This window comes from Capricornis sumatraensis, chromosome 10 (genome assembly GCF_032405125.1).
Source record: "Capricornis sumatraensis isolate serow.1 chromosome 10, serow.2, whole genome shotgun sequence".
Classification (NCBI taxonomy): Eukaryota; Metazoa; Chordata; class Mammalia; order Artiodactyla; family Bovidae; genus Capricornis; species Capricornis sumatraensis.
Genome location: NC_091078.1, coordinates 53,682,577 through 53,698,781, shown reverse-complemented (window position 1 = coordinate 53,698,781; position 16,205 = coordinate 53,682,577). Strand labels below are relative to the sequence as shown.

General features: G+C 37.6%; 1 protein-coding gene across 2 annotated transcripts in view; it reads right to left on the bottom strand.

Annotated features, from left to right (window-relative positions):
* PDCD6IP (programmed cell death 6 interacting protein) overlaps window positions 1–16,205 on the bottom strand; it is a 74,482-nt gene that overhangs the window by 16,272 nt on the left and 42,005 nt on the right. For both annotated transcript variants that reach the window (XM_068981613.1, XM_068981612.1), the window contains exons 8-12: window positions 13,690–13,912; window positions 12,440–12,563; window positions 7,249–7,426; window positions 2,083–2,194; window positions 813–982 (exon numbers count right to left, since the gene is read on the bottom strand). In XM_068981613.1, coding sequence (XP_068837714.1) covers window positions 813–982; window positions 2,083–2,194; window positions 7,249–7,426; window positions 12,440–12,563; window positions 13,690–13,912 — 807 coding nt within the window. The remainder of the gene's footprint in view (window positions 1–812; window positions 983–2,082; window positions 2,195–7,248; window positions 7,427–12,439; window positions 12,564–13,689; window positions 13,913–16,205) is intronic.

The following is a 16,205-nucleotide window of genomic DNA, read 5'->3' as shown; positions in this document are numbered from 1 at the left end:
TGTATCCCGGTTATCTCTGTGTATGTCTCCTCTCCTACGCCTGCTTGTAAGTGGGGAGTGAGGGCTGGCCATCGTGTGTACCGAGCGCAGTGCCTTACACAGCAAATGCCTGTCCATTAACTCTTGGCTGAATGAATACATGAAATGCTTCTGAGCAAAGACAGATAAGAAATGACAATGATAACTTCTGAGAACTACTGTCACAGGAAATTCACCTTTTTCAAGAAGCTTTCAGCAGTATCTCTTGCCCTTTGGCTTACTTTCCTGTGTGCTTCAGGGCCCCTATCTCACCTCACAGTGATCAGTCACACCCATCCCCTTAGGGTCTCAGCCAATCACGCTCCCATGAGCCTGTAACCAGTAGAAATATCATCCCAATGTGATCCACTTATTAACATGCACACCTTGACAACCCTCCCTTCAGAGGTAATCCCAGGGAAATATGGTAGAAGGTGGCATATTGAAAGATGCAAGAAACAAAGAATGTGGTCAGAGGAGTATCTGGCCAATCCAGTCCTTCCCCCTCAAAGAAGTGCCTTTACTTTCAAGTTGCTCCCTTTTATCAAATTTGAATTAAACACTGTGAATATACACAGCACTGAGCTCACAGAGGAAACATTCAATAAATGGATAGTAATATAATGTTTACACAGTGTATATATATCATGACGCTCTAAACACAACCACCTCCATGTACATCATTTTTTTAAAAAAGGTCAGTAAGAAGAAAACTGGGCAATTCACTGTGTGTAATGGCTTGAACATAGCTGTCAGACGCGGCCGGCCACCCACATCAAAGCGCACATCCTCACCTCACTGCCCTGCATTGTCTTCGCCGGGTTAGCAGAAGGGATGGCAGCATTCAGCTCCGGCTCCGGCTTACACAGAAGCGCAATGGTGTCTCGGTGAGCCTGGTAACGCTCCTTCACCTGTCCATCTGCTTGCACGGCTTTATCCAAAACGGTTCTGAAGTTGTTTCCCTCTGTAGAAGAAGAAAACGTTACCAGAGCACAGTAATGGTTTTAGCAGTAAAGTACACAAGCTGGTTGTACTTTCAATTTTGTTCCCCAATTTTACCTGTCTCCCTGCCAGCCCGAAAGCACCAGATGACAGAAACTGAGCTCCTGTCAGTCTTTGCATCTTTAGTGTTTTATAACCTTAAAACACCTTTGTGGTTACAGTCCACTAAATAAAAGCCAACTGACATTAATCTTTTTCTACAACTCATGAATATAGAAAGATAACATTCACTCCAAAAACTGTTACAACTTATTTCAAAAATGTTCCTGTCTCAAAGGATCACTCTTTAAATCTGACTTATAAGAAAAGCAGATACATTTTTAGAAAATTCACAATAGTATTAAATACTTTTTACAGAGAAATAAAGCAAGTCTAGATATCATTTATCTGAACAAGCACAAAATCTTTATAATCAAAGTCTTAAAAATAATAATTTGGCCTCAGGTTAATTTAAAACTCATCTTTTACTACCTGGTAGTATCACTACTATGGAGAAGGCAATGGCACCCCACTCCAGTACTCTTGTCTGGAAAATCCCATGGATGGAGGACCCTGATAGGCTGTAGTCCATGGCGTCGCTAAGAGTCGGACACGACTGAGTGACTTCACTTTGACTTTTCACTCTCATGCATTGGAGAAGGAAATGGCAACCCACTCCGGTATTCTTGCCTAGAGAATCCCAGGGATGGGGGAGCCTGGCGGGCTGCCGTCTATGGGGTCGCACAGGGGCGGACAAGACTGAAGCGACTTAGCAGCAGCAACAGTATCACTACTAAATGAAATGAAATCACAACACCATATATTTATATAAGATCTCATTTATCTTTTTTTATAATATGCAGAAAGCTTGGAACAGGAAGTAAGAGTTACAGGATCATTTTAATATTTTCACTTTCTTAAGAATCTGAACTTATCATGGTGAACATCCTTGTTATTTTTTATCTTACATGGAACTGAAGCAAAACACCTGGATTTTCATATGGAGCCTAATTCAATCAAGCAAAAATTGTGAATACAAAATGAGAACTTACTCAAGTGGAAGTCATTTAGGGACATTTTTACCTGTTCTTAAAGGCTTATAAAGTTCATTGGATGGCGTTCTTTGCCAACGTTCCTTGAATTTTGCCCTTAAATCATTGTCAGTCGCTTCTTCTTCATCCAACAACCTTAATGACTTTTAAAAAGGAGGCAAAGCAACAGTGAAATATCATTTCTGGTGTAAAAAACTTTAGAACATTTTTAAAATGATCATACTCAATATAGGTGAGAATTAGTGAGCTAGGGCTATTCCTACAGTACTGGTTAGAATATAAATTAGTACAATAATTTCCACTGTAGAAATCCAAGTCATAATATACTGAACAAAACATCTTGTAAAATTTAAGGCTAAGTTAGCCATTACCTTACTCAGTGAAATTAAGATGACTAAGAGATTATGTACATCCATATACCAAAACTACTTTTAAATGAAGATTTTTTTTAAGATAAAATAAACAGAAAGCCTTTAGAACTTTGAAGCCATAAACAAAACAAAGAGAAAACTGATTAATTCATACAAATAAAAGATTTAGACGTCAACCCAATACAACAAACTGAAAATTAACATTAAAAAAAAAGCCTTTTGAATGCAGAGCTGAGAAAACAAGACAGTAGAGGCAGAAACGTAAGAAAGTGCTAATCCACCAATGGACTCAAGTGCTAGAGTCAATGGTACCTGTTAATGCCTGACCGTTTAGAGCAGAGATCTGCAAATTGTGTGTCAAACGTTAGAGTAAATATTTTAGGACTGGGGACTACAGTCTCACATATTCTTTTTTTTTTTTAATAACAGTTTTCTAAAAGTGGTAAAAATCATTCTTAACTAATGAACCATATAAAACAGGCCACAAGGTGGAGCTGGCCTACTGTCCATACTTCACCAACTCCACATTCTCTAGTGGCTCAGAGTGTACATTTAACAGGAGACAGGAAACACAGGTGGGGCTAATATGAGTAGGAGATCAGATCAAAGGCACTATCTTCCCTCAAATGGGGACTTCCAAATAGATGACACTCAGTGGATGAGTATTTAAAGGAAAACTGACCAACTGAAGGGAATTTGACCATCTGAACCCTGGCTCTATATAGAAAAGAAAAGAAGTATCACCTCAAGATTCCTAATCAAAAGCCTGAACTTAGGGCTGGAAATGACTACCTGTATGACACAAACTCCTAAAATGAATTTCAAAATAAAAGATTAACCACACACACACACACAACCCTCCAAAAGAGTTTTAAAATACAGGAAACACACAAACAAAAACACTGAAATAAGAGGAAACAAACCGGTATGAGAAAAAATCAGGAAAAAATAACAAATCACAGAACCAAACCACAAAGACTACTGACCCTAAGATAAGAAAAAGAATATAAACTAAACATATTTAATATGTTTTAGAGTAAAAGTATGACAGGAGAAAGAAGATGAGAAGAACTGAAAAAGAGCCTAATAAAATTTCTGGAAATTAACGAAGTTATAAAATTAGGAAGCTAATTGATAGCTAAAAAACTGCTGGAATATAACTGAAGAGAACTAGTGAACTGGAAGACACACCAGAAGAAATCAGGCAGAAGGAAGCACAGAGCAACAGAAAACACAAGTGGCTGGAAGACCCAGAAAATAAACTGAGAAGGTTCAACATCAGAGATGGAGAAAGACATAATAATGACAACTGGGAAAAACCAATATTCAAAGAAGTGAAAACTAAGAACTTTCCAGGATGGATGAAAGACACAATTTCTCAAATTCACTGAATCCCATGGAATATCAAGCAACTTAAATAAAAGAAAACCCATACCCAGACACATCATAATAAACTATAAAAAAGAAAAGTAAGTATACAACTTTCATCCTGTTAAAAAAGGTGGGAGGGGGTGAGAAAAAATGGAGGGAACTCAATAAAACCATAAAAAGTGAGGGTGAGGAGGAACCAAAGAAAGAAAACAGAAATCAAAAGAGAAAGACAAATGTTGTAGAAAAATATGGTTCTAAATATATGAATAATTTAACCCTCCAGAAAGAGATTGTCAAGCTAAAAGTAAAGGAAAAATCTTACTACCATATGGTATTTACAAAAGACACAATCACAAAAACACACAAGTTGAAAGTCACACACACAAGAAAACTACAGACCAGTATCCCTTATGAATATAACTGCAAAATGCTCAACAAAATACTACCAAACCAGATCTAGCAGCACATTAAAAGAATTCTACACCATGACAAAGTGGGATAACCTAGGAATTCAAGGGTGGTCACACTCAAGAATCAGTTAACGTAATACTTCATATTAGTAGAATGAAGGGAGAAAATCCATGTGATTATCTTGAGACACAGAAAAAATATTTGACAAAATCCAACACCCTTTTATGATAAAAAACACTCAACTAATTAAGAACGGAAAGGAACTTCCTCAATCTGAGAACAGCCATCTGTGAAAAACTTAATAGCTTGACAGTGAAAAACTGGAATGTTTTCCCCGAAGATATCGATCAAGGCAAGTCTGTGGACTCTCACTGCTTAAATCAGGATTGAACTAACTGGTGCAATTACAGTAAGAAATAAAGGGCATTCAAGAGTGGAAAGGAAGAACTATCTCTAGTTGCAAATGATATGACTTTTTATATGAAAAATCCTAAGCAATCCATAAAATAACTATTAGAGATAATAAACAAATTTAGTAGTTGCAGAAAACAAAATCAACACACAAAATCAGCTGTATTTCTATACTCTAGCAATGAAGAATCCAAATAGGAAATTAAGATAATTCCATTATAACAGCATCAAAAAGAATAAAGTAACTAAGAATCACTTTAATCAAGGAAATAAAATACTTATAAAGTGAAAAGTATAAAACACTGCTGAAAGAAATCAAATGGAAAGACAGCCTCTGTCCATGGACTGGAAGCCGTAATACTGTTAAAGATCAGTAATATTCCTCAAACTGACCTAAACATTCAATACAATCCTCATTAAACTCCTACTAATTTTGGGATTTTCTACATATAAGGTCAAATCAAATCATAGTAAGATACCACTTCATAGCCACAAGGATGGCTTCTTTCTCTTTTAAGACAATTATAAGGGTTAGCAGGGATGTGAAATTTGGAACCTTCATACACTGTTGGTAAAATGTAAAAGGGCACAGCTACTTTTGCAAACCAGTTTCACAGTTCCTCAAAAAATTAAACACAATATTACTGTATAACCCAGTAATTCCACTCCTATGTATATAACCCAAGAGAACTGAAAACAGGTGTTCAAACATAACCTGTTCACAAATAACAGCATTATTCTGAATAACCAAAAAGTGGAAACATCCCAAGTATCTATTCCTGATGAATGGATAAATAAAATACTTAATGATACAACCACACAATGGAATATTTAGCCACAAAAAGAAATGAAGTACTGAGAAGTGCTGTGACATGAATGAACCTTGAAAAGATGCCAAGTGAAACAGGCAAGCTTAAAGGCATGATTCCACTTATCTGCAATGTCCAGAATGAATGAACCTATACAAACAGAAGTCAGATTTGTAGTTGCCAAAAGCAAGGGGAATGGGAGAAAGAGGAGTGACTGTTAACTAGCACAGGCTTTCTTTTGGAAGTGATGAAAATGTTCCAGAATTAGACTGTATTGGTGCTCATACAATATTGTGAATGTACTTAAAAACCACTGGATCGTACACTTAAAAGAGACCAAAATGGTGAAATTTTATATTATGTGAATTTTACCAAAAAAAAAGGAAAAAAGACACATATAGATAAATGTAGGTGATTTATGAAAAGAACCAATTAAATATCCTTATTGTGGAAATGAAAAATATGGGGGGGGGAGGAATGCAATACAGCGGCTGAAGAACACAAAAGGCAGGGTTAAACAGGCAGTCAGTGAGCTGGGAGGCTAGCCTCAGACAGTCCCCCACAGAGAACACGCAACAGAAACGTTAGAAGATGCAAAGAACTGACTCAGAAGCACTGCCATCAATCTAACAGGAATTCATTAGGAGAGAATGGAGAAAAAAGAATAACTGAAGAAACAGAACCCATGAATCTAAGATGGAAAGGATCCAACAGATCCCAAGCAAGAAAAATTTATCATTTAGAAAATACATTAGTGGACACTTCAAATTATCTGAAAACCAAGACTAGAATTAAATTTGCTACCAGAGACAAACACTCAAAAACATTATCAGCTTCACAACTTAATAACTTATAAAATGAAACTACAACAAAGAGAATAATAATGAGTCTAACTCATAAGGCTGTTAGAAGATAAAATAAATAAAAATACCTCATAAGAGAGGCAGAAAACACACACACCATACACACTAATACTAAGCCAGTTTTTCCTTAATTATGAGATGAGATTTTTTTCACATTGATATTTGTTTTATTTTAGTTAAGCCCTTAAGTAAACCTGGAAGGTATATATTCTCATTCCCAAGGTTCACACTATCACAGTATATAAGTACTCTGTCTTTGCCCCAAAGTATTTGGAAACAGTGTAAATACAACTTCCTCTGATAGTTAACTGAAAGATTGAAACAGCATGGATTAAAGCATTGATAACAGAAGTCACCTAAAAGAGACATGACTCCTCAACTGTCAAAAAACAAAATAACCAGTTTGAACACATTTATTTATAGTCAAAGAAACAAATGTATCAATTAGTAGAACGAGGCAAAAGCACCTTAAAAGCAGAATAGCACTGGCAAATAGTTGACTTTAGCCAACAAACATTAGTGCTACATTCCTATTGATAAACTGCTCTTGCCATCTGAAGATGAGCATGGTGGGCTTGGAAAACATATGATGGCCTAACTTCCTTAGTCTGATTCCTTGTTCACCAGAGACTGAATCTTTCACAAGAAAAAAAAGTCCTTAATAATGAAAAAGTCTGAACAGTTTGTGTGATAGTCATTTCCCACAATATACTAGTTTCACACAATGGTCATGTAAGTTTTATGAATGCACACTTATATACCCTTAAGACATATGAACCCATTCTCACTCAGAATTCCTCTTGAGGCTGAAGGGCAGACTATGGGCCCCAATAAATTCACCTGAATGATGAGTGCTACCCTGTGAAACCACAGGAAGAAGCCTCCTTTCCCAATCCCTGCTGGACACCAAGGGGCCAAAGAGTATTTTATTTACCTGAAAAGCAAACCTCTTAAAACATACCTCATCGAGGATTTCTCTATTTCTTTGTAGAAGTTCAGGTAGCTCTTTGATCAACTGATCAATAGTCTGGATGCCTCCCTGTTCAATCACAGATGTGGACTTGGTCAATATAGACTGAGGTACGGTATCTCCAGATATATCTTCAATTGCTGCTGGAAGATTGAGGGAAGCTAACACCCTGAAAAAATGAGATACTATGTCATCTAAAGGTCTAATCCTTCTTTCAAACACTAGCAGCGGAGTTATCACTCCAAAAAAGTAGATAAGCCCTGTAAATGGAAACATAAAGCAAAGACAAAGGAAGAACAGAAAATCAGGAATTGATAAAATTAAATAAAACATCATTAGAGAATTAAGTTAGATTCACAATTCAGAACTGAGCACCAAAATGTTTAAAAGTTACATTAAAATATACTAGATACCTTTGGCTCACTGGTTAAACTTTACTTCTTTCATCCTAAGCAATTAAAAGTCAAAAACTCTATTTTAAAAATGCGATCTTTTATCACACTCCTGATTGATATACTGTCAGTGACAAAAGAGAAATAATACACTAAATAGTTATAATTTCACATCAGTTCAGTCGCTCAGTCACGTCTGACTGTGATGCCATGGACTGCAGCACGTCAGGCCTCCCTGGGCATCACCAGCTTGCATAGCTTACTCAAACTCATGTCCATCGAGTCAGTGATGCCATCCAGCCATCTCATCCTGTGTTGTCTCCTCCTCCTGCTTTCAATCTTTGCCAGCATCAGGGTCTTTTCCAGTGAGTCAGTTCTTCACATCAGGTGGCCAAAGTTTTAGAATTTCAGCTTCAACATCAGTCCTTCCAATCAATATTCAAGACTAATTTCCTTTAGGACAGACTGGTTGGATCTCCAAGCAGTCCAAGGGATTCTCTTAAAAGTCTTCTCCAATACCACAGTTCAAAAGCATCAATTCTCTGGCGCTCAGCTTTCTCTGTAGTCCAACTCTCACATCCATACATGACTACTGGAAAAACTATAGCTTTGACTAGACAGATCTTTGTTGGCTAAGTAATGTCTCTGCCTTTTAATATGCTGTCTAGATTGGTCACAGCTTTCCTTCCAAGGAGCAAGTGTCTTTTAAGATCATGGCTGCAGTCACCATCTGCAGTGATTTTGGAGCCCCAAAAAATAAAGTCAGGCACTGTTTCCACTGTTTCCCCATCTATTTGTGATAAAGTGATGGGACTGGACGCCATGATCTTAGCTTTCTGAATGTTGAGCTTTAAGCTAGTTTTTTCACTTTCGACTTTCACGTGCATCCAGAGGATCTTTAGATCTTCTTTGCTTTCTGCCATAAGGGTGGTGTCATCTGCATAACTGAGATTACTGATATTTCTCCGAGCAATCTTGATTCCAGCTTGTGCTTCATGCAGCCCAGCTTTTCTCCTGATGTACTCTGCATAAGTTAAATAAGCAGGGTGACAATATACAGCCTTGACGCACTCCTTTCCCAATTTGGAACCAGTCTGTTGTTCCATGTCTGGTTCTAACTGTTGCTTCCTGACCTGCATACAGGTTTCTCGAGAGGCAGGTCAGGTGGTCTGTATTTCCATCTCTCTCAGAATTTTCCACAGCTTACTGTGATCCACACAGTCAAAGGCTTTGGCATAGTCAATAAAGCAGAAATAGATGTTTTTCTGGAACTCTCTTGCTTTTGCAATGATCCAACGGATGTTGGCAATTTGATCTCTGGTTCCACTGCCTTTTCTAAATCCAGCTTGAACATTTGCAAGTTCACAGTTCATGTACTGTTGAAGTCTGGCTTGGAGAATTCTGAGCATTACTTTGCTAGCATGTGAGATAAATGCAATTGTGTGGTAGTTTGAACATTCTTTGGCATTGTCTTTCTTTGAGATTGGAGTGGAAACTGACCTTTTCCAGTCCTGTGGCCACTGCTGAGCTTTTCAAATTTGCTGGCATATTGAGTGCAGCACTTTCACAGCATCATGTTTTAGGATTTGAAATAGCTCAACTGGAATTCCATCACCTCCACTAGCTTTGTTCGTAGTGATGCTTCCTAAGGCCCACTTGACTTCATGTTCCAGGATGTCTGGCTCTAGGTGAGTGATCACACCACTGTGCTTATCTAGAGCTTGAAGATCTTTTTTGTATAGTTCTGTGTATTCTTGCCACCTCTTCTTAATATCTTCTGGTTCTGTTAGGTCCATACCACTTCTGTCCTTATTGTGCCCATCTTTGCATGAAATGTCCTTTGGTATCTCTAATTTTCTTGAAGAGATCTCTAGCCTTTCCCATTCTATTGTTTTCCTCTATTTCTTTGCACTGATCACTGAGGAAGGCTTTCTTATCTCTCCTTGCTATTCTCTGGAACTCTGCATTCAAACAGGTATATCTTTCCTTTTCTCCTTTGCCTTTCGCTTCTCTTCTTTTCTCAGCTATTTGTAAGGCCTCCTCAGACTACCGTTTTGTCTTTTTGCACTTCTTTTTCGTGGGGATGGTCTTGATCACTGCCTCCTGTACAATGTCACGAACCTCCATCCATAGTTCTTTAGGCACTCTATCAGATCTAATCCCTTGAATCTGTATGTCACTTCTACTGTATAGTCATAAGGGATTTGATTAGGTCATATCTGAATGGTCTGGTGGTTTTCACTACTTTCTTCAATTTGCGTCTGAATTTGGCAATAAGGAGTTCATGATCTGAGCCACAGTCAGCTCCCAGGCTTGTTTTTACTGACTGTATAGAGCTTCTCCATCTTTGGCTACAAAGAATATAATCAATTTGATTTTTGTATTGACCATCTGGTGATATCCATGTGTACAGTCTTGTGTTGTTGGAAGAGGGTGTTTGCTATGACCAGTGCATTCTCTTGGCAAAACTCTGTTAGCCTTTGACCTGCTTCATTTTGTACTCCAAAGCCAAATTTTCCTGTTACTCCAGGTATCTCTTGACTTCCTACTTTTATATTCCAGTCCCCCAAGAAATCCACAATTACAACTCGCTGCTGAACAACCGTCGACAGGAGAATGTTGGATCCCACCAAAAAAAGATACCCCACGTTCAAGGGCAAAGGAGAAGCCCCAGCAAGACGGTAGGAGGGGCAAAATCGTGTTTACAATCAAACCCCATACTCACCAGACACACTCAGAGGGCTCAAACAAACCTTGTGCACACCAGGACCCAGAGACTTACACCAGAACTTAAACAGGACTGGGGAAACAGACTCTTGGAGGGTACAAACAAAACCTGTGCACACCAGGACCCAGGAGAAAGGACCAGTGAGCCCATAACAGACTGACCCAGACTTCCCCGTGAGTGTCCAGGAGTCTCCAGCGGAGGCATGGGTCAGCGGTGGCCTGCTGCAGGGTCAGAGGCACCTTTTGAAGGAGGTCGCCATTATCTGCATTACCTCCACCACAGTTTGGCCTCAGGTCAAACAACAGGGAGGGAACACAGCCCCACTCATCAACAGAAAACTGGATTAAAGATTTACTGAGCATGGCCCTGCCCATCAGAACAAGACCCAGTTTCCCCCTCAGTCAGTCTCTCCCATCAGGAAGCTTCCAGAAGCCTCTTATCCTTCTCCATCAGAGGACAGACAGAACAAAACCCACAATGAAAACCACAGAAAACTAACAAAACTGATCACATGGACCACAGTTGTCTAACTCAATGTAACTATGAGCCATGCCATTGTAGGGCCACCCAAGATGGGCGGGTCATGATGGAGAGTTTTGACAAAATGTGGTCACTGGAGAAGGGAATGGCAAACCACTTCAGTATTCTTGCCCTGAGAACCCCATGAACAGGATGAAAATGCAAAAAGACAGGACACTGAAAGATGAACTCCCCAGGTCAGTAGGTGCTCAATATGCTACTGGAGATAAGTGGAGAAATAACTCCAGAAACAATGAAGAGAGGGCGCCAAAGCAAAAACAACACCCAGTTGTGGATGTGACTGGTGATGGAAGTAAATTCCGATGCTGTAAAGAGCAATATTGCATAGGAACCAGAAATGTCAGGTCCATGAACCAAGGCAAATTGGAAGTGGTCAAACAGGAGATTACAAGAATGAACATCAACATTTTAGGAACCAGTGAACTAAGATGGACTGGAATGGGTGAATTTAACTCAGATGACCATTGTATCTACTACTGTGGACAAGAATCCTTTAGAAAAAAATGGAGTAGCCCCTATAGTAAACAAAAGAGTCTGAAATGCAGTACTTGGATGCAATCGCAAAAACGAGAGAATGATCTCTGTTCATTTCCAAGGCAACCATTCAACATCACAGTAATCCAAGTCTATGCCTCAACCACTAATGCTGAAGAAGCTGAAGTTGAATGGTTCCATGAAGGCCTACAAGACCTTCTAGAACTAACACCCAATTTCACATCATCTAGGCATAATGTCAAGAGGACACAGTTGATATACATATTAATACAGAATTTCCATTTGTTTTATGGCACAGCAACTATTATTCTATTATTTCATTTACATAATGAAATCTTATGCTCCCTTCCTGCTGGAAAAAGAATAGAGGTCAAAACTTACTCATTCATCAAAACTAAAAACATGAAAAAGCAAACAAGACTAGGGAAAAAAAACTCAGTAACATATCTGACAAAAGATTTACCTCTAGAATATCTAAAGAACTCTTTTAAGATTATTAAGAAGAAAAATGAGCAATAAATTTCAACACTTCATGAAAGACATGAAGGGCTAATAAGCACATGAAGCGTTGCTCAATATCATTAGTCATCAGGGGGATGCAAACTAAACCACAGTGAGACACTGCTACAACACACACTAAAATAGCTAAAACAGCTAAAATCAGAGACTGACAATGCTAAGTTCTGACGAGGTGCCAAGAAACAGCACTTCTCAAACGGCGCAGGGACAATGACTCTGGAAAACCATCTGGCCATCTCCTGTGAAATAAACATACACTAACTATACAACTCAACAATTCTGTAATTCTAGGTTATTTACTCATGAGAAATAAAACATGTCCACACAAAGATGTGTACATCAATGTTTGTAACAACCAAAATGTCCATTTCTTGGGGACACTATATATTTGCTGTTTCAAATACCCTTAACATTCAGTTCTAAGCTCAGAAAAGTACAATGTTCATAAATAACCCACCAGGAAACATCAGAAATTTAGATAAACTTACGAAAGTTAAGCCCTACTTACCCATTTGCCAAAGTGGTGGCTTCTCTCATCTGAGCAATTGATCTGTTAACTAAATCAGCTTTCCTCTGATTATAGGCAGCCAAAGACTGCTGGACTGACACAGGAACCATCTTCTCAAACAGATCTAAAATGAGGAACCAATTTCAATAAAATTTTAAGACAAAAACTCAAACTGTAAAGTGACTATTCATATCTCCTTTCCAATATTCACCTTAAAAGTCTTCAAACATTTAAAGAACAAAACTAAATCTATTGAAAGGACAATGATAAAGAGAATTTTTAGAACACTGTATTCACAGGGAATGTTAATGAAGGCTTTTCCCCAAACTTAATTTTCTTAAAGATGTGTTTATCATTAAGTTTAAGGGATCTTTGGGAGAAGAAAATCTACACAAGAGAAAATAATACTCATTCATTGATAAAATTGACCATAGTACCATGGTTTCCAGCTCTACCACTTCCTGGCTCTGCAACCTTGAGCAAATGACTACACCACTCTGCCTCAGTATACTCAGCAGTCAAACGGGGATAATAACCACACTTGCCTCATATAGCTGCTGTGAGAAGTAAATGAACTAATATTTTAAAGTGCTTAAGAGAGCTTTTGGCACATGGTAAACACTTTGAGCTTGTTAAACAGAAGTAAGTACAGTAGTCCCATGGTGTCCTCAGGGAACTGGTTCCAGGTCCCTCAGTGGGTACCAGACTCTGAGGATGCTCAAGCCTCTTACATGAAATGGCACAGTGTCTGCATACAGCTTACACATATTCTCTCATACACTTTAAATCATTTCTAGCTTATTTGTAATACGTAATACAATGTAAACGCTATGTGAACAGTTGCCAGAGTACTGCAAATTCAAGTTAGAGGCTACCATATATTGCAAAGACCTATAATAGTCAAGGGTATGATGACATTTACTTATCTGATACAACCATGACTCCAGAAGCTTATATGCTTAGTCATATTTATATACATTTATTTTTAATATCAGAATCTTAAATAACAAATGTTAACAAAAAGACAAGTGCTCATTTAAGTCTTTATAATTACTCAGTTTCAAGTTTTCTGACTCTGTTGTATACTTTATGGTTTACTACCATTTACTGTCCATCTTAAAATTTCACTTAATATGAATAAAATTATATTCAAAGCATACAATTGCAACTATGTGATTTTAGCTACAAAAAATAGATTAAACTGGAGAAAAAATAAATAACACTAAAGTGCCTCTGAATAGCTGACATACCAGTGAATTTCTGGCTGATGGGTACATTGACTGGAGTAGATTTCACAAGTGTGGCTTTGCCAATAGGGTCTAGATCTTTAAGGTCTGGAACTCGATCATGATAGATGAAGTCATTATCCTTCTTTGCTGCAGTAAGGGCACGGTTGATTTTGTCAGAAAATTCCTTCACGTTGACATATTCATCATAGCGAGATGCCACTGTTTTTATCAATTCTGCTGCATGCTAGCAAGAAAATGTTAAAAAAGAAAAAAAAAGTTTTCTTTTTTTCCAACAAATATCCAAGCTTTGGTTTTTTTTAAAAAAATCTTTAAAGACTAACATTACTAGCATTGTGAGCAACAGAATAACCTAGCAATTCTCTTATCAAAAAATACCAAAATATCAAAAATGAAGAATACACAGCAGACACCCCTCTAAGACATGAATGAATTACCAAGAGAATAAAAGAAATCAAAACTATAAACTGACATTGAGGAAAGCTGTCTCTGGCTGTTGGGTATTTCTGTATCCAAAGGACTAGCAATTAAAATGCATTAAAAGCCCTCAGGGAGACTTAGATGGGGTCTTGAAACTACCTAAGACAGCAAACTAGAACGAAGAAACATCCCCTTCACCGCCCCACCCCCACATGAAGGCAGAAACCTCAAAGGGCTACATGTGGGATGAAAACGGTGGGTCAGAAAAGAACTCTGCAATGCAGGAAAACAACAAAGCAGCATGTCATGTCAGCAACAATCGGAATTTTTTCTTTAAAACTTGCCCTTGTGATACAGAAGATGAACATAAGCCTTACATAAACTTAGGGCTCAAATTACTTAGGTGATATTGGGTACAGTAACACCAAATAAAATAGATAATGAGGGTACATAATAATAATTAATTAAAATCTAAATAATAGATTATTGAGGATAAATGCAGTAATATAATGTTTAACAACTGACAATTTGCCAGAAAGATATAAACTCACAAATGTTGTATTTGAAAGCCTTTACGTTAGGTAGTTAGAATAGGAAACAGGAGTCCAGAATGGTGGTGGCTAAAAGACAAAGAAGGGAAAAGCCCGTGAAAACAGAACAAAGGAAGGTCCGGAGTGAGGACCTCAGGCAGAACAAACAGCACCTCTGGCTGGCCCGGTTCACACAGGGCCAGCCCAGGGGAGGGAACACCATGTAACAGAGGAGCGAAAGGGCCCTCTCCCCGGCGCGCTGGGGCGCACGCCCTCATGTCTCAAGGATGGATTTTCCTGCTATTATCTAAATAAAATAGAGCTGTAACACGGAGCTGTAACACTGATTTGTCTAAGAGCTGTAACACAGTCCGTTTGAGACTTGAGAGCTATAACACAGTCTGTCCAAGACCCAAGAGCTGTGACACAAAGAGGGCTTTAATGTCCATCACTCCAAATCTTTGTTGTGACGAGACAGAACCAAGGAGCATACACTCACTTGACATCTATGTAAACAATTATAATAAAAAACTGATAAATCTATCCATTTTATTATCATTAGAGTGGATGATTTTAACACTCTTTGTTTCAGCAATAAATGGACCAAGTAAACCAAAAATGGTTAAGATTACAGAAGTTCTGAACAACACAATTAATGAGTTTGATTTATCAGACATGGAGAACTCTGCACTCCACAACTAGAGAATATATAATAGTCACAGGCTTATAAAGAACATCTGTAGTGACCACATGAAGACATAAAAGCAAAAACACCAAAAGATAAAGTAAAAATATCAAAATTACAAGATTATAAGAATGGTTTAATGTTAAAAAACCTATTTATATAATTCTCCAAATAATAAATTTAAGTTTAAAAATATCAAATTATCTCACAGATGTTGCAAAATCATTTGATAAAATATTCACTCTTGACATTTCTTAAATTTTAGTAAAATAAAAATAAATATCCAGTTCCTTATATGTTAAAATCTTAACCCTCAATGCTGATATCATGCTTAGCAGAAAAATAAAATATTCCTAGAGTTGAAATAAAACAAAGATCACCAGTATCATCATGAACATTGACCATGTAAAAATAACCAGACAAAAGAATGAAATTAGAAGTGTAAAATTTAGAAAAGGAACAATTTATTATTTACAGGTGATATATTTATTTGCATGCCAGAAAAATCTAAAAGAACCAACTATTCTAAGTAAAAGGTAGTTTAGATACAAAATCAACATAGAAAATACAGATAAACCACCACCAATCTGGAAAGATAAGCAAAAAATAATAATCCAGTTACTAGCAATGCAAAATCTTAAAATATTTGTGCAAGATTAATATGAAATAGAAATAAGGATAACCAAAACAAACAAAAGCTACATCTTTAGTATAAACTAGGAGATGGGAAAACACACAAATTTAAACCACTTTTTAAATCTGTACATCAAATTTGACTTGTAAATGTGATCAAACACTCTCCTTAATAGCAAAATTGGTATTAGGAGCATCAGAGCGGGAGAAACAAGGGAAGGCTAAGGGCCCACCCTGAGGGGAAAGGGCTT